This window comes from Mauremys reevesii, linkage group 5 (assembly GCF_016161935.1).
Source record: "Mauremys reevesii isolate NIE-2019 linkage group 5, ASM1616193v1, whole genome shotgun sequence".
Lineage (NCBI taxonomy): Eukaryota > Metazoa > Chordata > Testudines > Geoemydidae > Mauremys > Mauremys reevesii.
This window is the reverse complement of record NC_052627.1, coordinates 67,221,096-67,243,510: the sequence shown is the minus strand read 5'-3', so window position 1 is coordinate 67,243,510 and position 22,415 is coordinate 67,221,096. Positions and strand designations below refer to the sequence as shown.

The following is a 22,415-nucleotide window of genomic DNA, read 5'->3' as shown; positions in this document are numbered from 1 at the left end:
TTGAACTGTGTTTTCCTTATCTGAGTCTCATATTTTAGGACATTATGGCGTTGCGTTATCTGGCAGCGCTGTTGTGCAAAGACCTGCTATGCTAAACTACAAAAGTCTGCTGTGCTTCCCAGTATAGAGTTTGATCCAACACCTATTTAAAGTAATGGAATGACTCCCACTGAGTTCAGATTGGGCCCATAAACCTTGTTTATTGGAAGGCTAAAATGTCATCCTTTCAAATTGCATGTGGGTGAAGAATATGCAAATTGTTAGTAAATAAATAAAACATTTTAATTTTTACAGCAAAAAAATGTAGTTGTGTTGGTAGCATCAGCAGCTGAAGGCTCCTGAAGAAAGTCAGGGCAGCATGACAGAATGAGGATGAAGGAAAGCCAGAGAAACCCCCTTGATGGAGGCAGCAGCAGTGGCCAGAATGGCCAGGTGAGTCTGCTTCAAGTGGCCATGGGGATCCAGAGAAAGTGGTTGGATATGGTCCAAAAGAGGTTACGACAGGTGGGAAGTTGGCAGGACACTGCCCCATCCTCCCAAACCAACCTGTTCTATATTATCTCTTCCTCTCATGCCCGAACAGTGTCTCATAAGGTGAGTTAGAGGAGGGTTCTCACCAGATCTAATAGTTTGGTGAGACAAGCAGGCCTCATCTTTATGACCCACAGCTCAAGTCCAATTCAGCTTTCTCACATTTAGTGTTTATACAGTGTGTGTCAAGTGGAGAAGTAAAAAGTAGGAATGCACAGAACTCCAACTTTCCTTCCCCATCTGAAGGTAACACCACTGGCAGAACAGTCTGGATTCTTATTTTCAAAATTTTTACTGTCTCAGACAGTTTCTCAGAATTTATCTTTCAGCCCCTGAATAGTCAATAGCCTAGTGGTAGGGCTCTCACTTTGTATGTGGAAAATTCAGGTTCAAATCTGCAACTTGGGACAGGGGCGGCTCCAGGCCCCAGCACGCCAAGCACGTGCTTGGGGCGGCAAGCCGTGAGGGCGGCAGGCAGGCTGCCATGCTTGGGGCAGCAAAATGCCTAGAGCTGCCCCTGACTTGAGACTCCCACATTGCAAGTGAGTGTCCTACCACTGGGCTATAAAGTCACTCTCTCTTCTGACCCAATGAATAATTATTTATACAAAGTGGAACATCTCCAGCTGGAGAGACTCAGAGAGATTGAGAAAGACTGATTAAGTGGAGTTAATGATGCTAATATTTATGCTGCTCTGCCTAAACATCACATAGTACAATTCCTCTATCAGTGAGCTAAAGAAGAGCAGGTAATCTTACACTGTGCAGAAGCTGCAATGCCCACAGTAAGCAAAACAAGATGACTCAGTGATAAAGTCTGAAGTTCTTGGCTTTTCTGGGGGTTTAATTATAGACTGGAGGTTATTTATAAAGTTATTTCATTGCATTGTGTGCAATCAGAATTTATGAAACATAAAAACACTTTTCAAAGGACAAACAATTTTCTCACAAACATACTGTAATAACGCCTGTCAGCCCTTTACTATTTTTGGACACAGGGACTTCTGATTTTTAAATCACTTTTCTGTTTTGCTTGGCAATGCACCAAGTATATAGAAATAAAGTGACATATTTGAACTCATATTTGAGATCATTTTGCTACAGTAGTGTTATCTATTTAAGGACTGATACCTTTTGTCATTAGCAACAGAACATTCCATATTTTTATTTTACAGATACATACTTTGCCTACAATAAACCCTTAACACTCATGAATTAATACATTTGGGGGGAGTGGATTACAGTTCAGCCACAAGTATATCCAATATTGATTGCATTTCTTTATTTCATTTTATCTGTTTTTTTTTTAAATCTTTTCCAAACACTTGCTGTCTCTTGAGTTTTCAGCACAAGAGAAGGTGAAGCAAAATTTCTTGAAAGAAGGAGTGAAACCAAGTTATGAGTGGCTTAGTAAGCTAGGCTGCCAATATAAACTTAAAGTTGGACATTGCTTGTTTCATTTATATGCAGCAAAGGGATAACCTGTTTTTTTTGTTTGTTTGTTTTGTTTTTTTGCTATTTCAGAGAAGACAAACTGATTCCTCGCAGGTAGTAATAAAAATCAGAACCACTGCTCTATATTTTTGTTAGTATAGCTATTGCAGGAAAGGCATTCCTTATCCATTAAACAAAGTAATCTTGTTTAACATCAGATTTCATAGAGCTGTCCTAATCAATCCTGATCCATTAAAACAGACACTCTGTATTTTGATATAGAAAGGTATTATTAAGAACTACAGAATTACTGAAAATACTGTCCATTTAAAACAATTTTCAACTCTAAGCCAGGACAGTGAAAGCCTAACTAGCATTCAAAATGATCCTTGGGCAGGGGAAGAGCCTCCTGCCTTATGTGGTATGGGGCATTAATTTAACTGACAAAAAGATAGGAGACTGCAGGTAGCACCTATGAAAGTCTTGTCTAATGTTTATAATATATGGTCATTACTAATGGTAAATTTTGCCGCTGAGGCCTGATCTTTTGATAATTCCATGCCAGAACTCCCATTGATTTTCAAGGGTGGTACATCACTTAAGGGCTGCAAGACCAGGAACAACAGAAATGAAAGAGCCAGATGCCTTTTCCCAGATGCACAAAGGGACTTGGGCATTGCAATGCTAAGAGTCACTTTTAGGCAGATAGGAAATCAAAGGAATACTACTGAGATCCACGAAACCTGAGTTAGTCACCTAAGCTCCCTGTAAAATGTATGGAGAGAGATAGGGACTGAAGAATGCAGTCCACAAAAGCTGGCACAATAGGCTGGGAGCCACCTAAAGTAGCCTGTGGGAAATGTAGATTGCAGTGGAACCAAAACTGTAATTAAATCACCTAAACGCAAGCCTTAGGCACCTAAGTATCTTTGTTAATCTGAGCCATGGTTCCTAAATTCATATGCTACTGAAATATTTAAACAAAAAGAGTAGACAGAACAAGTATTACTAAACTTAGCTGTGAACTTGAAACCAGCACTTATAGTATGTATAATGGGTTGTATGAAATATCAATTGCCCGTGTTAGGGACAAGTTTGCTGGCCTGTACCATTCAATAAAAATGTTTATGGAGATCCACTATAATGTTAAATATGGGCTTTTAAACCATTTTAAGAATTTGGCTTTTTAAAAAATACAGTACTTGTTTCTGCATAATAAAAACAGAAAATAGTGCTTTCTTTCCAGAAAGGCATTCCTTTTTTTAACAATTAGATTGAGAAAAGAAATAACAGCTCTGTTATTTAATAGAATCCTAAAGCAGTCTTGCGAAACAGGATTATGCATTTGTCAAAAGAAACTATTGTCAGTATTTAAAACATTCCAATTCAAATAGCACAGATAACGTAAAACCCCTTTAATCTTCTTGAAAATTTCTGCAACAGGAAAGGTCCCAAGGAAAGTAAACTTCAGCAGTAGACTTTATTTTTTTTTTTTAGGAGGGGAGGAGGGAAGAGGAGAGAATTCTTTGTTTCTTCATTGGTTTAATGAGGATTCCCTTAAATGGCACTGTCAGTTATCCACTAGTTGGTTTGCTGAATCAGTTAAATGGCTTTACCTCAAATGCCTGAAAGGTTAATCCGACATTGTAGTTCTCTGACACTGTTATTTTCCACACACATTCCTTCATTGGTCTGTAGTCATCAGGATAATTAGGAGACTGGATCTGGCCTTCATTTTTGTGGATCTCACCTCCACAGATTGCTGATGAAAGCATAAAACTCAATCTAAGTATATTTTCAGGACTGACATTTTCCCCTCTTCTTGAGTCAACATATTTTGTGTGGTGATGAAATTATACAACAAAAAATGTACACACTTTAAAAAGGTCAAATTACTGAAATCAAGCTTGGTTGTTTTAATAATGCAGTACCTTTAACACTGGAGAAGACTCTGGAATCACGGATATTTATGATTTGTGACTGCTTAAAAGGCATTAAAATTGTCACAAAATAATATCACTTTTTTATATGCTTTTAGGGTTATGTAACATACATTTCTCATCAATAGCCATGTCCATATGTAGCTTATTAGCCTCAGTAAAACAGAATATTGAGACAAACTTCATCCTCTACATCTATGAATCTTTACCTACAAACTACGGTCTGCACCTAGAAACACAAACATTTTGAGTTCAGTGAAACAACTCACATGAGTAAGGTTACTTAAATGCATAAGTGTTTTCAGGATTGGGGCCTACCCTCATATACTAAACATCTGTGGGCTCCATTTATATTGCACTCTTTTCTACCAAACAGTGTTAAACTGGGCTTCACTGTATTTCAAGAAGATGTCTATTAATGTTCTCATTTACTTAAACTACAGAACATGCAAGAACAGAACCAGATTTTGTGAAGGAAGGTGGGGAAGCATAGAACTAAAAGTATAGAACAAAACACGAAATGTGTTTTCTCTTCAACAAGACATCCAACAAGAAATGTGCAAAACTCCCCGCTCCTAAAACTTCCCATGAGAAAGAGATAGCCACATTAAATTTCCAAGGTGTCATTAACAAAATGGACTCAACACACCTGAACTAAAAAAAAATGGAAATTTCCCTATGTTTGGTAAGTTCTGTGCAGAAATGTAGGTAAGTGCTAAAGAATAAATCTCAACATCTATTGAGAAAGTTTAAGAGAGTTTCCAACTACCATTTAATTAAGACTTTAAAAATGTGCATGATATACTTATGATCACCATTACTGATGTTATTGGAAAGGATGATGTCTGTAATGAGATCATATTGGCAATTTCAAAGTTATACATCTATGAAGTTGATGGCCCATACCAAAACAACCAAACTGTTTTCTTAAAAAGTATTAAACTAATTTCAGATGAAGTTCATTTAACTTCATAATTTATCGGAGCCCACACTTGTCAAGATATTAATGTGTTTCTTGCTAATTGTTATCCATATGATTAAGTCATCTTTAATATTCACAGTGACTTGCCTTCATAAACTGCTGCAAAACCTTTTCCTACCCAATTGCTGCTGCTACGGAACTCTATCCACATTCTGCTGTCTGTAGATGTGAGTACTTCTGGTAGTTTGTCACCACAGAACCTACCTAAAAACAAGCAATGAATAAGCGTACTTTATGTAATCTTTCAGGACCAAATCCTACAAGAACTTATATGTGGGTTTATCTTTATAAACAGGCTTGGAAGGATTTGATTTTTATCAATAAATGCTGATTTCACCATACACACAAATCAACAAAAATATTTCCGTTGATAATAATAGATATGTACAGAAAGGCAAAGTAAGAAAAAATGTTCCTTGAGAACTTCTTAGAGTTTGATTTAATAATATTTACTTTGTATATTTTGACAAATGATGTTGACAGCGTTTAATGGTTCTAAATCTTTTACTTATTAATTCTCAACAGCTACTATCATTAAATAATTATTGTCTGACCCCCCCGTTGCCTGACGCACCCTCCCCCCCAATTTCCAACCATGAACATTTAAATTCAATAAAAATGCTTTAAAATACATTGTAGACAGATAGAGAGATTTTATTATAATTTTGTTGGTGCTATTTTTCACAATTCCCAGGCTCCTTTAGTACTATGAGACCACATGTAAAAGTCTCAGAGGGATTGGGAGGCAAGAGGATGTTCCTCTTTCTAACCACAATGGGTCAAATGATATCATACTTCAAACCTTTCACTGATCTAGAATTGAGCATTATGCATCCTGGACCTCATACTGGAATAATATCAGCAAAAATCGAGGAAGAATTCCAATTTTGTGAGAGAAAAAATGGTCATGTTCTCAATATATATATTTTTTCTACATTTAAAAATGACAGCTTTTTGAAGTAGATGGGATTAGCGGGTAGACTGCAAGTATGCTGGACAAAGATGCATAATATATATAATTTATCATATGGATCTGCACTTTATCACATGGACATGAATACCACTACTGTATTTGTGGTAGCATTCAATATATTTCTCAAATTCCACAGAACAGCTTTGGCCTAAATTTTATTAGTTAAAAAGGCCAAAAATATATAATCTCCGTTTTTTTCCAGTTTAACAACTCTGTTGTTGTTTGCCTACATTCTACTGAAATACAACCTGAAGCAAGTAGTACCCATGCCAATCCTTTTCTTTAAAAAGGATGTGCATGCAGTACACACCACATGTCCCAGCATGCCACGGCCTGAGCATGGCATGATGGAGTTTCAAATCTTCCCAGCTACACCTCTATCTTTTTAATGAAAGGGGTGTCTTATGGGCTGCATTATTGACTTGCAAGAAGATATTAGTGTGTTGAATGTCCATTACTCAAACTGAAAGTTCTCCTCTCATAACCACACTAGAAAAACTACAGAGACAAAGCTGATGAGTAGAACTTTACAGCTCATGTTCTAGTCACAGCAAGTCAGTTACCAATTATGCACACTGGTAGGACATGCACCACTGATTACTTACTCAAAAAATTATTCCTAAAGTTCTATCATCAAATCTATAGCAACCTAGATATTTAAAACACAGAAATACTGCAAGCAGAGGTGATTTTAAGTACACACATAGTCATTTGTCATGCTCAGTTTCAAGCATCTGCTTAATAACCTCTTGCTCCACTGAGATAAAAGTTTATTTCCTTTTTTGTTTGTATTTGTTTGTTTTCTGAAGGGGGAATTTTTATTTATTTTATTTATTTATATTTCCTGAGCATTTTGCAGTTTTTCAAAGACTTGCAAAGTCATTGTTAATAGAAAACAAGGAGTTCAATTTCTGTATGCAAACTATACATTCAACAACAGCGGAGTGGGGAAATGGTTTCATACCAAGCAGAGGTGATTTTCTCCAGTAGCCATCTCTTACTTCAATATAGTCATACCAGCAGAGACTGCTCTTGTACAGATCCATTGTAGTAAAGTTTAAAACAATCTGCAATGCAGAGTAGAATAGCATGCCATATAATTAACTTGGTTGTAGTTAGCACTAGAATATAGCCAACCCAACCAATATGCTGTGAAACCGAAGTCATAGTGATCACCCTTAAAGTCTCGCCAATTGCCTAGATAGTTAAATAGCTACTCCTTTGGCAGTATCCAAGTTATTTACTATACTAAGTATAAGAGAATACCACAGGTACTGATGTATCTTTGTGTAAGGTAAACTGGCAAGCTTAAGGTTGACCACTTTAGCTTAACAGTTTCCAGAGTGTTTTTACTAAGAAATCCAAATGTGAAAGTGACAATACAGTAAAATGTTGTTCTAACATCATCACATTACATTACTGGATATTACTTCATCCCAAGCCCTGTTCCATTCAGTGAATAGGACTTTGGGTCATTTATAACATCCCTGGGTATAAATGTCATTTATGGACATAAAATCACCACAATTCTCTTTCCCTTACTACTTTGAGAACTTGCTCTACATTCGAAAACTATGAGGTGTGCATTCAGCGTGATGACATGACTTGTGATGAACACAACACCATTTAAAAAAAAATTGGATACACTGTCACTTTTCGAACAAAACCTAAATACATTTATAACAGAGTTTCACTTAGCAATATCAGAATTTGGTGTATACATGAAACTTTAGAACTTGCAGTTACTGACTCGCGCTGAAAAGAACTGAGTACATCCATAAATACACACACATTTTTTTTTAGTTAATGACACAAGCACTACTGGAGGAACATTCAGAATAATGCATCAGAGCATCCCATTTTCTCCAGAATTATTATACCCTACATTATCATAACTTGTAGCTTTTCAACTGAAATAGAGTTAATTGAGGCCACACATTCACAATGGCCATAGGTTGTTTCCTAGCTCACTAGCACTGCCTTAGCAATCTGGCCTACTCTATGTGAAGCGAAGTATCTCTCTCTTGTAGTGGTGGCACTGCTGTGAAATAATGGCTGTAAATATGTAAAGCATTGGGAGAAATATTACTGTAATCCATTGCTAAGGTCAAAGTTAATACATTTTGGTTTCACTTAGATCTTATTTTTGTATCCTGAAATTAACGTACTTTGTAAGGGGGATAAAGGCAAGAGCACCATCACGTAACAATGATTCTTACAACCAGGTCAGATTTAAGAGAAGGTCAGCATAAGAAGATGATAAAGCCTCACTCATTGCAAGTTTAGTCTGTAAAATAGTTTCTAGAATTCATAGGCTTTCATTAGCTTTGATTTTCCTTCTTTCCCCTTATTCCTTTTTTTAATGTAGGAAGTTTGATTCTGAACATTCAGATTAACCCGGGAAACAGTTCTGCACCCACTTCATATGGTTAACTCTTCATGATTTCAGGGGGGGTTACACACATGTAAATAAGGGTAAAATTGGACCCAATGGGCAATGGGGAAAGCAGCCCACTTTATTTTCTTGCAACTGCATTTTGTTTAAGAGATGAAAAGTCTTTTTAAAACAATTCCTCACTGTGCGTTACCAAAAATATTCAATAAAATGACTGATCCGAAGCATACTTGCACTACAACAGAAAACGTCATTACAGACCCTGCACTACAGACCATTTTTGCATGTATCATGTGACTTTAATACTGGGTACTCACATTTTAAATATGCTGTTAGAGAGGAAACATTTGCTATTGTGCACTAATTTAAATTTCACACTACTACAATATATTCCCATGGCAGCCATGTACCAGCTGCATTTGTCATTTAAAACTGTCAGGGAATCTCTCTTACTCCAACTGTGATGAGAAAAAAAAACCATTTTAATCTGAGCAATGGACCCGAATAGTTACTTAAAGGTTTATTTTCATTGCTTCAAGGGGTACTGTATGTCCCTTTTTAAGGAACATCCAATACAGTATTTATCCACAAATCACAATCTTTCCCAGGCAACTTGATCTTGTAATAGAAGATAAACAATTAGATATTGTAGGCAAACTAATATACAGCTTAAATATAAGTGACTGAGAGCAATTGTATACCAAGAAAAGGAAAGAAGTTTCAAGTAAAGAAAAATTGGTTTCTTTCTTATTTTGGATAGCCCAACTTAAAAGTTAGGCAGTATTGGGAAAAAGGTTAGACAGACACTCATTTAAAACACTAGGTAAACCTCCCCAAGAAAATGAAACAATGGGATTAAACAAAATCAAGGCTAAATGCACTGGTGCACAATCTAGCCATCTTTTAATGGCTAGATTGTGCCTTTAACGCAGCCCTGCACAGGGATGGTTGAGAGCACCAGGGTAAGCATCAGAAACACTTTCCCAGAGCTCCCTGGTGTGCTACAGGGAACATGAACTGCCATGGCCCCTTAATGAGTGCAGCAGTGCTTTGTGCAGCTGTCCAGCTTCGCTGGCTGGCAGTTTGGGGTGGAGGGGGAAAACAGAGCACGCTTCTGCCTGCTCCCCATCCACTTAAGGATATTATAAACTCTGTGGAAAGCATCTTGAAAACAGACCTGCATCCCTTTACGTGCAGGGACTGCAACAAATCTGACCAGTCCTTACTTGATCTTTGTGTCTCTTCCCCATTACTCTATGGGACAGTCAGAAACTAGTATTAAATTCCTCAATCTGCAAGCAAAGAATTAATGTTCTCAGTATAAATTTGATAAACTGGAAAACAAAAAACATTTAGGTCTTATTTCATCGTCTCACAAAGGAACAGTTGTAGGAATTCCGGATCATACAATAGAATCTCAGAGTTACAAACACTTCGGGAATGGAGGTTGTTCATAACTCTGAAATGTCTAACTCTGAACAGAAAGTTACGGTTGTTATTTCACAAGTTTACAACTGAACATTGACTTAATACAGCTTTGAAACTTTACTATGAAAAAGAAAAATGCTGCTTCCCCTTTATTTTTTTCGTAGTTTACATTTAACACAGTACTGTACTTTCCTCTCTTTTTTTTTTTTTTTTTTTTGCTGCTGCTGCTGCTGCCTGATTGAGTACTTCTGGTTCCAAATGAGTTGTGTTGTTGACCTGTCAGTTCATAACTCTGAGGTTCTACTGTAGTTATTTCAGAAGCTAAGATCTGTAATGATGGAATATTAATCAAATTATATACTAGGCTTAAAACCTGAGCCTGGGGATCAGAACTGAATACTTTAAAATCAGTCACAATTGTTCCTGAATCTGCTGTACATTTTTTCTTTATTAAACTAGCAGTTAACATCTTTTTATAGAAATGCATTAATTATTTGCACTGGAAGATATAAAGTTGTAGGTAATATTTTAGCTATATTTTCATACTTCAGCTATCTATTTTTTATACGTTGAATCGCCTTTCCATGAACTTCAAAAATAAAAGTAAACATAGTCTTAATGGAAAACTAGTTCTAACAATCTCTTTCCATTAGGTAATATGTAAGTGTTGAAAAGACCCAGGATGCATTTATAAATGTCTAATTCGAAGAAATAATGAAGAACTTTAACATGAGATGACAAAGAGCTTTGTTATGGGAAACACACCATATCAGAGCAATAGCTTCTTATAATATTTCTACAGGATTCCTTCAATACTACTGTATTAGGGTTTATGGCTGTTGAACTACTGAGCTAAAAATGGCATGATTTGTGGTCAGAAATCAACATGAATATATTTAAGGTTCCATTTTGCAAGTCTGCAGAAATCTGGAGAGCTGGAGACAAGGCAGAACAACAGTTCAAGGGGACAGGATGACTGAAAGTCTTCAGAGAAAGACAATCAATAAACATTTGTTAGCACAATTAAGAAATTATTGGTTACGTAAGCAAAGTCAGTCATGCCATTGCAGCCTCAAATAGAATAATGTATCACACCTCCTATTTGCTGGGATGAGAAAGAACAAAATACATTGTGGAAACAGAGCTATTCTATACATTTCTGCAAGGATTTTTTTAAATTTAATATTGCTTTTGTAATAGCTGAGGATTAGTTGTCCTATTTAAGTATCCATATAAAGGCTAAAGGAAAAATAGAGAATATTTAATATTGCTTATTCAAAGGGCCAGAAAACTTTGGTACAGTTTAGCCCCCTATGCTAACTAAATCCTCGGAGCCAGAAAGCAGGGATTCACCCTTCAGATGGCAGTGTTTGTTACCAATACCACACTTGCAACCTCATCCCTCTTAATTTCCTACCACCAGTGACCTAATCGAGGATCTGTGTTAGCATAAGTCAGTGTGGATTCTGGAATGAATGTAGGGAAAAAGTAACACCCCACCAAAACACCCACCAAACTATGTTGCAACAATATACTGTTCAGTCCAAAGAAACCAGAGCACGAGAAGCCAGGAAGAGTGGAGTTAAGACATCTCAATCGATCATTAGGTCCCATCTTATTTTAGGGGCAAATGAGTATGAATGCAAAATCCCAAAACAAACGGCACTTAACATTATTGTACCATTTATTTCAGTGTTTAAAAGCAAAGGAAGTAAAATACAAACATAATTATGTCTCGATTGTTCCTTCATAGGGAATGCAATGGAAAAAGAGACTGATGTTCTACCATCATCCATATATTTTTGATTAAATGGACCTAAATATCTGTTTCTGAGGCATTGTGTCATGTATGTCAATTAATTCTTAGACTCTGATTCTGCCAACCCTTGCCCATTAAGTACCTTACTCTACAAGTATTCCCATTTATTTCAAGTAACGTATAACTTAGTGTGAAATGAGGCAGAAATTAATCCTTTGATTTTAATACATGGAACACTTATACAAAATGTGCATATTCTGCTCTCAGCTGCTACAGAAATGAATGGATATTGTTTCAGAGCCTCAGGATGGAGTTGAGACTGATAAATACTATATGTCATATCAAAATATATTTAGGGAATCATTCTCTGTCCTTCATCTGTTTTTTATCTTCTTATACTGTAAGATCTTCAGGACAGGTGCTCTCTCTCTTGCTATGAGTTTGTACAATGTCTAGCATAATGGGCCCCAATCCTAGTTGGGGTCTTTGGGCTCTGCAACAACATTATAAATATAATATACCTAAGGTCCTTAGAGCCATTCATATGAAATTGCATATGTCCTAGAAAACCTCAGAAAGAACCGCTTTCTAAGTTAAACAAAACAGCAACAATTAAACCCTAAAACTTAAATATATTTATTTATTTTACTGGAGAAAAGAAAAGAATGTAGGACATTACATTTTTGCTATGGTAGCATTAACTGTGTTGCAGTGCAGGGAATGGGGATGTAAAATGATCCCTCCAGATTTATTTGCTTCTTTTGTGCAAACCTTCTCCTATTTAGCTAGTTTTATTTGCCACTCCCTGCCAGTCTGCAGTGCCACCAACATCCTCCGAGCATTTGAGACTGCTAATTTTTCATCCTGTTTCACGTGCCTGACAACAGTAGGACTAACACATTCCAAAAGGCTTTGCTTTTGTTCATAACAATGGCAATAGCTCTCACATCTCTCTGGGATCTATCAGTGTATCAGAAAACAAACATGTTCATTAGGCTGCAGAGACATAGACCTTGAAAGAACTAAGAATATAGTAATTTTGTTTTAAGAGAAGCAATGGGAGAGCAGGGCATGGTCTGAATGCAATATCTGGCGGAGTATGGTGGATTTGGGGTTTTTTTGACTCTAGTATGAAGGCTGCTTTTTAGTTCTTATAGCTCTCTCTTCAAAGCTGTATCAGTTTGCTTTATATTGCTCTCCTAATACCCTTTCCATCTCTTTGAAATGTACTTGTGTACTTTTTTTCTGCACATTTTGTCTGTGGGAAAACTCTCCATACCTCCTTTCATCCCACTGAATCTGTTTACTTGGAGGGAGCTCAATATCCTAGTAAATAAATGAGAACAAAATATGGTAAAAGCTGGAATGCCCTAGAAAAGAAGGGCCAGCTTGTGCCTTCAATATCACAAAAACTTTGCAAAAGGAAGCCTCATTTCCTTCCCCTACTTAATACCAGCCCAATAATTTTCTCCATCAATTTTTTTCTAAAATTTACACCCAGGCTGAGAACTTGGACTCTGCTTCAGCATCATGCAAACTTTCACAATGAAACTTAAACTCCTGAAATCAAGGTATACAAATTCTCCACTAGAACACCACCAGAGAACACTTACAATGATACATTTAAAACTCTTGTAGCTTCTTCTTACTTTCCATTGTATTATATTCATTTTACAAATATAAACCCACTGACTGCATTATAAGTGCTGGTATTAGGTAGGCCGCACAGTCAGTCTGGGTTTCCCCATGCTGCTCAACCAGTGTGCCTCAGCCCCATCCTGGAAGGATCATCCATGCAGATGAGAAGGTATTTGAAACTCAATGCCCATTAAACCCCTCTGCCTTTAGGCTGAGGCTATCAATGGGGACGCAAGTTTTGATGGGTTTTTGTGATATGAACATCTACCTACTAAGAAGTGGACTAAAGCAATGAACTTATTTCATTTAAACAACCATCAGATGGCAACAACCTTAGCATCTAATAACATGGGCCAAAATCAAATCAATTGCCTACAGTTCAAAGTCTGTAACATATTGGCTCAAGGGACTGAATCGATTCCTGATATTATGCAAACTTTTTTAAAAAGTAAAAAAGAAAAGCTAAATAATCAGGGAAGAATATCTTTTAGAAAAGGAATGCTTGTATTTATTTTGAGGGACAGAGGTGGTGAAATAATGGTTAAGTACCTTCTCCCCTGGGGTAACAGAGATTCGCCATATACAGTGTGTGTAGGAAGGATAACCATTTGGAAATCCTGGAGAGGAAAAGTTGCCTGTAGATTCTTGCAGTGTTTCTCCACATGCTGAAAGAAACAGAAGATGGTAAAAACAGAGAAATTCATGTGTCTTATAAATATAAGGCACACAGGAAGAAGTGTCTCCTTTACAATATTTATTTAGAATTGATTTGATTCAGTACAGAGGCAGAATGAAAAGTGGTCTAGTGATGTTATGATTTAGTCAAAAGCAATCATTTAAACCAGTCTGGTATATATTTTGTTTTTATACATAGGGTTCATGGAAAGAAAAATACTTTCACTTATGTGCTGTGCAGCTGACATAACCAAAATTGCAAGAGTCTTTAAAAATTTCATAGCTGACAATCACATGGCAAAATTATACATATAACTTTATTTCTGTACAACTTTCTGAATTTACATGCAGTACCCACACCCATACCCAAATTATCTGAGAAGAACTAAAAGAAAAACACAGTGCTTAAGTGATTGACATACGAGAAATTAATCAGCAGTTTCATTTACATTGTCCAGCATTAAGGCTGAATATGAACTGATGTCATTCATTCATATTAGAATAGGAAACCTAAATCCTAAATTCAACAAAATCTTTTGCACAAAAAATGATTTGTGGAGATAGTAATAAAGAGAAACAAATGTAAAGACCCATAATACCAAAAACGTTGATATTCTATATTACTAAAGCCTTTAGCTTACCTGTCAATCATGCTGCTAGCTGCTGGGTTACTGATTAATAATTCTTTCTTCCCACTGAGCTATATCATCACAAGCTGCTGCCATTCTCTACCATTAAAGCTGATTCAAGTAGGATTCCTACACCTTAGTCAGTCATCTTTGTGACCTTCAATCAACAAGTTGTTTCACCTACTGATTTTGTAGGTGTGATCGGAGAGATGTGAACTTGAGAATATTAGCCCGTGACTGACAGTGTAATCAGATCTGCAATACTTTTAAATTACAGGGCTACAGCTGCCAGCAGGTGAACCACTGTATCATCAAAATCTCAATGAATTATAAATGATCTGGAAAAACCTTTAGATAAGAGGGTACAAAGGAGGAGACTGTATTTTGAAGACAGACAATGCAGCTATAAAGTTAGATGCTGCCTTGTTAAAATGTGTCCAAGATTTAATCTGACAACTGCATTGTAAAAGCAGGTTTAAAAACTCTATTCAAAGTACTAACCATGACTTCTGAAGATTTAATAGTGATTGTGATAAAGGAGAAAAAAAAAGGACTCTCATTCCATCAAAAATGTTCAAGGTCAAAGTGGCATAATATTGTGTCCTTTAGGAACCAAATAGAAAAAAATCTCTTACTGCCTTTATTTTAAAAATCTCTCTCTCTCTCTCTCTTTTAATTTACAGACAATTATGTAAAATTACATACCCAGGAAAGTCATGTTTTTAGAGAAAATTCTCTACCATAATTAACAAGAGTTTATTTTAACTCAGCATGAATGAAATTTCAAATAAATTGCAGAGTGCTGTACTGGATTTCCCTAGTGCTGACTGATATGAAACCAAAGCTTTGCCTACAGGTTTAAAAGAAGCCTCGGGACACAATAATATTGCTTCAAATGCAATGAAGCAGAACCAGAATGGAAGCGTGGTTCTGCCCATGAGATCTGTGTGGAATTCAGGAAATTCACTGGATCCAAAGGCACTGCACACTATCTTCAGAAGCCCTGCTCTTGCTCCTCCACCACCTTCACCTCCCCACCAGTGTGGTTTTGATGGGATTACAATGCCAAGGCTTCTCCTATTAGTTTCTTCATTCTGAACCTCTCTTTAAGAGAGGAGGTGGTGTTCTTACATGTCATGGAGAGGATGTATGTAACGCAGATAGGGCTGCTTTTCATATCAGTCAACCTAGGTAAGTATACGGCTCCCATCACCATAGTAACTAAGCACCTTTTCAGCAGATTACCCATGAGGCCCATGGGAGGATAATATATATACTGCATCTCCCACCCGTTCCCCCCACAACCACACACTGCTCAAAATCCTCTCACCAGCTGCAAACCCTAATCCTGTTAGGAGTGCTCCCATGGTAGGATGAAGCTACGGGGGTCTCCTCCTCTTCCACAGGTACAAGAGATCGGTATGGAAGAATCCAGGCCTTTGCTTAAAAATAATCTTTCATATTAAATTACCAAACCATATAACAACCACACAAACAACTATCTTCAAATAATGATGCATTTCCCAGAGATCCAGAACTGCTGTAGTATCCCCTGCTTCTATAAGGTGGATAGAAAGCTGGCTAAATCATTGAGCTCAATGGCTAGTGATAAACAGCTCCATGTCTAGTTAGCAGCCGGTATCAAGCGGAGTGCCGCAAGGGTCAGTCCTGGGGCCGGTTTTGTTCAATATCTTCATTAAAGATCTGGAGGATGGCGTGGATTGCACCCTCAGCAAGTTTGCAGATGACACTAAACTGGAAGGAGTGGTAGATATGCTGGAGGGTAGGGATAGGATACAGAGGGACCTAGACAAATTAGAGGATTGAGCCAAAAGAAATCTGATGTCCTTGTTGAACCTCAAGTGCAGAGTCCTGCACTTAGGACGGAAGAATCCCATGCACTGCTACAGACTAGGGACTGAATGGCTAGGCAGCAGTTCTGCAGAAAAGGACCTAGGGGTTACAGAGGACGAGAAGCAAGATATGAGTCGACAGTGTGCCCTTGTTGCCAAGAAGGCTAATGGCATTTCGGGCTGTAAAAGTAGGGGCATTGCCAGCAGATCGAGGGACGTGATCATTCCCCTCTATTTGGCATTGGTGAGGCCTCTTTTGGAGTACTGTGTCCAGTTTTGGGCCTCACACTAGAAGAAAGATGTAGAAAAAGGGGAAAGAGTCTAGCGGATGGCAACAAAAATGATTAGGGGGCTAGGGCACATGATTTACGAGGAGAGGCTGAGGGAACTGGATTGTTTAGTCTGCAGAAGAGAAGAATGAGGGGGGATTTGATAGCTGCTTTCAACTACCTGAAAGGGGGTTCCAAAAAGGATGGATCTAGACTGTTCTCAGTGGTACTAGATGACAGAACAAGGAGTAACGGTCTCAAGTTGCAGTGGGGGATGTTTAGGTTGGATAGTATGAAACACTGTTTCCCTAGGAGGGTGGTGAAGCACTGGAATGGGTTACCCTAGGGAGGTGGTGGAATCTCCTTCCTTAGAGGTTTTTAAGGTCAGGCTTGACAAAGCCCTGGCTGGGATGATTTAGTTGGTGTTGGTCCTGTTTTGAGCAGGGGGTTGGACTAGATGATCTCCTGAGGTCTCTTCCAACTCTGATATTCTATGACTCTATGATTCATGCCTATACATTTAGGATGTCTGTTAACCTAGAATATAGTTAAAGTCATTCCAATAATAACTACATACGTTTATTACAACTAAAAATACCTAAGCAATACATTTCTGAACTAATACAGTAACATATAAATATTTCATCATCATTACAGTCCATACATAGAGGCTGAGTTATTAACAATATAGCAACGTGTAAGAGGTGGTTTGTTTACACACAACCTTAACTCTGAACCACAAAACATAATTTAAAATATTGTTCAATAATTCAATATATACCTATAGATAGCTATATACATATTACCATGTAATATATATAAGAGGACTGAAGTGCATAAGGTATATAATGGAAGTCAGTTAGGAACTCCACAGTATATCAAAAATAGAGGAGAACACTGAAGTAACATAGGGAATCATCAGAGTCTGCAGCCCAGTAAAGCACACACAGGGGCGCTCCAGGCACCAGCACGCCAAGCGTGTGCCTGGGGCGGCAAGCCACGGGGGGCGCTCTGCCAGCCGGCGTGAGGGTGGCAGGCAGGCTGCCTTTGGTGGCATGCCTTCGGAGGGTCCGCTGGTCCTGCGGCTTCGGTGCACCTCCCGCAGGCGTGCCGCCAAATCCGCTGGACTGGGGACCTCCCACAGGCATGCCACCGAAGGCAGCCTGCCTGCCGTGCTTGGGGCAGCAAAATACCTAGAGCCACCCCTGAGCACACAGAGCTTAAAATATGGAGATTTACTCTATTCAGATCCTTAAATTACATTGCTATACAATCAACCTCAGTCAGTTAAACACCACAGCTCCTAAAATTTCATTTAAAGAATTTCAGCATCTACCTGGCTGAGCTATGAAATAGTTTGTTTTTTTTAAAAAACCACCTCTTTGAAAAGAGCTAATAATAAAATTTGGTGGTTGATTCTCCAGTGTGGTGAGGTCACTTCAGCTGAATGTAAGTGGATCAAAGTGATCTCCAAGTGGCTCACGGAGTCCTATAAGGGGACAAACTAAAACCTCCAAAAAACTTTGGATAGAGTGAGGGGAGGGTTTAAAATCAGATATTTTCTAATACAATTTTATATAATTGAAGTTTTAAAATACTCTCCTGTGTCATATATTTGTTAAACATAAGATAAGTTAAACATATCTTATCAGCCAAGAAAAAGGATTGTAGATAAGCCTCTTCTACTTGTTAATCAAAGTCATGTAGTCACGATTTGATCATTTTGCTTTACTTTATTATGAAAGTTGAATTAGTTTAATGATCTATTTGTTAATTTGCTCTAGTAACATGGACAAACTGAGCCCCAAGTAGAACAAAGTGGCCTGTGGGAACTTTCATCTCTAAAGACACTGTTCACTCAGATTAAACTAGAATAGGATGACATACTCCATATTAAAAATAAGGGCAGATACAATCTACTCCATATGTCACACAAATCAGGCACAGCCTTTGAGTCCCTGGCCAGTTTCCAATGCTGCCTTTGATTGGGCAATATTTGGGCACACACACACCCTTGTTTAAAAGCACATTTCTTTTCAATGGCTCAGTGGTTCTTGAAGCAGTTAGTTAAAATTCCATCAGAAGAGAATTCAGAGGGTTTCTTTCCATAATTGGACTGCCAACAATTACATTATTTGTGATTAGGCATATGAAATGCTTCACTATAAACTATTTCACTGACCGTTGCAGTCCATGAGTAATGGGCTCCACTATTAAAAAGAAATGTGACCATATGATACAATTAAATGTATGGTGACTTATTTACATTTCCTAAGAAACAATTTTAGTATTTTTCATGCCAGAATAAACTAATTACTACCTCTATGTTACACACCTCTGTTTTTACAAAGATCACTTTTACTCCCTTATTAAAGGTTAACATAGCTGGTATTTCCTCTATTGCCTAGCTTCTCTAAATGTTATGCCCTATTTCAATTTTATTAGGTTAGGCATGTAGTGGAAACAAAACTGCAGTCCTTCCAGTATGGAATGGCAATCTGTTTATTTTACAGCTCAAGAAGTATGGACTTCTAACACCCCTTATAGAAACCAAGAGAGTTCTGTGTGCGTGGGGTGAGGAGAGGGAAATTATTTCTGCCTCTTCCTTATGAAGATCAGCAATTTTTACAGATAGCAAACAGATGGAAGGGTATGGAAACAGTCATGTATGTCACACCATATACACATACAAAGCAACTGCCACCAGTGACATTTGTCAACATTGCATTAATTATATAGCATGGGTTAGCAAACTCTGGCATGTCTGCAAAATTTCTCTGACCTGACCTGCTCCCTCCCTGCTTAAGAGTCAAACTGACAATTGTAAGTTAACAAGGCCCCTAATAGTTACAAATACATGGAGCATAATACCGCAATAAAAGATGCCTTTAAAATACCTGCAACAGATATAGTATTTATTTTTAAACTAAAAAAACCCCAACAATCAGTATTTGCTACATACAAGTGTTTGAGATGCTGCAGTTCTCTCTTTTTAAAGTTATGGGGGAAATACTAAAAAAACTCTCATACCACTGCGTGGTAAATGTGTATACATAATAACTGATTTAATGGTGGCTTACTTGTATAAAAACATAAGGAAGTATTTTTGTTTCCTGCACTGAAGCTGGAGTGGAGAATAATATTGGTGCTGTGTGTATGTATTTCAGGTTGCAAAGCCAAAAACTCAAAAATTGGGAAATGCCTAAATTAATTCAAGTGCGTGCAGATGCATTATGATACAGCCTTTAATTACATGATCACTTAATATTTTTTCCACAGGACCACAGCCGCATTCAGATCGTAAGATGGATGGTGTTTACTGAACAGGTAGCTATTGTGATAGACTCAGGCCAGTTGGGTACAGCAGAATAGCTGAAGGCAGATATACTGGCCACTGGATTAACAGTTTTCTGTTCCCTGACTGACCAGAGCAGGGGCTGCTCCAGGCTAATGAGAACACCTGACTCTAATTAACCTGTAAAGAGTCAGGTGAGGCCATTCAGTTAATGTGACCACCTGACTCTAATTAAGGCCCTGCTGTTACTATAAAAAGGGCTCACTCCAGTCAGGCAGAGGAGCCAGAGGAGAGGAAGTGCGGCTGAAGGGCTGGCTACTGAAGACACCCTAAAACATTGTTAAAGGAGCCCTAAGGTAAGGGTGAAGAAGGGAGAAGCAGGAGAGCTGTGGGGAAGTGGCCCAGGGAAATGTAGCAACTCTGGCAGTGAAAGGTTGGCTGCCAACAACTGCTACCATTAGGGTCCCTGGGCTGGAACCCGGAGTAGAGGGCAGGCCCGGGTTCCCCCCAACCCACAACTACAGGAACAGCTCCTGGAAGGGGAAGTCAGGTCCCTGTCAGGACAGGAGGCTGAACAGAGACTGTGGGAGTTCTCTCACCAACCTCCTTGCAGCCTATGATGAAAAGGGCTCAGTAGATTTTAACCCTGGCCCTAGAGAGAGAAGGGCTATGTGGAGGGTCACAGTGAGCCACTGAGGCTAAGCATAAACCGCCTAGAAGCGCAGGACCCACAGGAGCAAGGTCAGAGCTCTGCCACACTATTCAATATTTCTTTTCATCCTTCTATCCTTTTATCAGTCAGTGTGTGGCCCCATGGGCTTATTTGGCACACACCATTTAAACAATGCACTGAATACAGAATTAGTTTCCTGGTGGGTTTTTTCTATGACATTCATCATCATCACAGTGAGTTTGAACTATATGACTGGTTCAAACAGTAATGAATTTATCTTTACTACACCCCTGTGAGGTAAAGTGGCATTAAGTGTCACCATTTTATGGGTGTGGATCTGAGGCACATGACATTAATGTTAAAATTGTCAAGCATCCACTAATTTTGGGCTGTAAATCTGATATGCCTAGGGCAGGATTTTTCTGAGTACTTAATATTTTATATGTTCAAAACACAGCTCCCATTGACATCAGTTGCAGCTGTGCATGCTCAGCACTTTTGCAAATCAGACTCCAGGTGTCTCAAGTTGGGCACCAAGAAAATAAAGAACATAGAATTAGTGGCCAACTATTTCTGACTCAACAGGGAGGACTGAGCCAGGCCCCAGGAGCAGCAGGGTCTTCCTCAGCAACAGCAGGAATGGGAAAAGGAGACGTTGAGGCCCACCTTTCCTCCCTCCCTCCCAAGCCTCTAGAGATGGCGAGCTTCCCTTTAGGAAAAGCCCTCTCCGGGCTTATCGAGCCTCAGAAGCCTCCCTTGGCCAGCTATTTAGTGTAGAAGAAGCAAAGCTGGACTTTCCAGGGATTAAATCTAGGAACAGCAGAGACCACTTCAGCAGCAGCAGGACAGGAAAAAAACTGGACCTCCCCCTTAAGACCTTCCCAGTCCCAGTACACCAATGATGTGATGAGATTGCTTTTCATAATTTAAACTGCAGACTGGTTGTCTGGTCAAACTTCTTTCCTCCTGCCTCTCTCCTTCCTAAATTCTCTACTGCCAGCCTTGCTCCACCTGCTCCTCTCCATTTTCTCCCCTCTTTCCTTTCCCCCTTTTTTCCTGCTCATCTCTCTTTTGCTCTGTACCTATCAATGTTCATCTTCTCTTTCATTTATTTTTCCTACTCCTTTTATTCTTAATCACATATGTGTAATAAGCGACAGAGTCCTGTAAGATTTCAAAGACTCAAAGTCCGCACACCTGGGCCAAAATGCTGGAAAAGTATTTTCTGTTTACTTAATATTAAGAAGTAACCATGCCAAATCGGTAGCTGTGTTTTCCTTGACCCAGGTCACCAAAACCACAATCCAAACTAAAAAGTACAAACAGATAAAACTCCTATCTTATACTCCTGGCCCCTTCACACCTGGTGAAAACAGGACATATCATTCTATCATCCAGTCTCTCCAAAGTTGAAATATGTGTCTCATCCTATAGAAACTTTCTAGGATAATGATACCTAACTAAAAACACCAGTGAGGCTGTTTTCTCACAGGCTAGAGAAGCTGGAGAAAGAGGAACATTCACCCAGCAACTCTTCAGGTGCTTTATTCTCTCAGTACAGAGAGCTGATCATGGTCAGGATTCCATACAAGTATTTGTAATCCCTCAGAAGCAATAGATGGCTTCCTGAATAGTCACTGTTTACAGGAATAATTGGAGATTTGCCACAAGTGGAAATATCAGGATGAATACAGTCAAGCACATAAGAATCCCTTTATAAAGCCCCCAAATTGAACATATTCCATAAAAATCATGTCATTTAAATGATTATCTTCTGTGTCTGTTTATTATATTAAACTTAATGTAATTAAAACACAGAAGTAGAAAACTATGCAAATATTCATACTATTAATAACACTGATGTTCTACCACAAGCAAATATTGTGATTAGCATTTTCCAACCTATACAGGTAATATAGCATAGCTATAAAATACAACAAA

At 38.3% G+C, this 22,415-nt stretch overlaps 1 protein-coding gene across 12 annotated transcripts in view; it reads right to left on the bottom strand.

The window, feature by feature from the left end:
- The window catches only part of TLL1 (tolloid like 1), a 388,529-nt gene that overhangs the window by 45,372 nt on the left and 320,742 nt on the right, over positions 1-22,415 (bottom strand). For all 12 annotated transcript variants that reach the window (XM_039540242.1, XM_039540243.1, XM_039540241.1 and 9 more), the window contains 4 exons: positions 13,630-13,745; positions 6,825-6,927; positions 4,975-5,091; positions 3,582-3,727 (listed from right to left, as the gene is read on the bottom strand). In XM_039540242.1, coding sequence (XP_039396176.1) covers positions 3,582-3,727; positions 4,975-5,091; positions 6,825-6,927; positions 13,630-13,745 — 482 coding nt within the window. The remainder of the gene's footprint in view (positions 1-3,581; positions 3,728-4,974; positions 5,092-6,824; positions 6,928-13,629; positions 13,746-22,415) is intronic.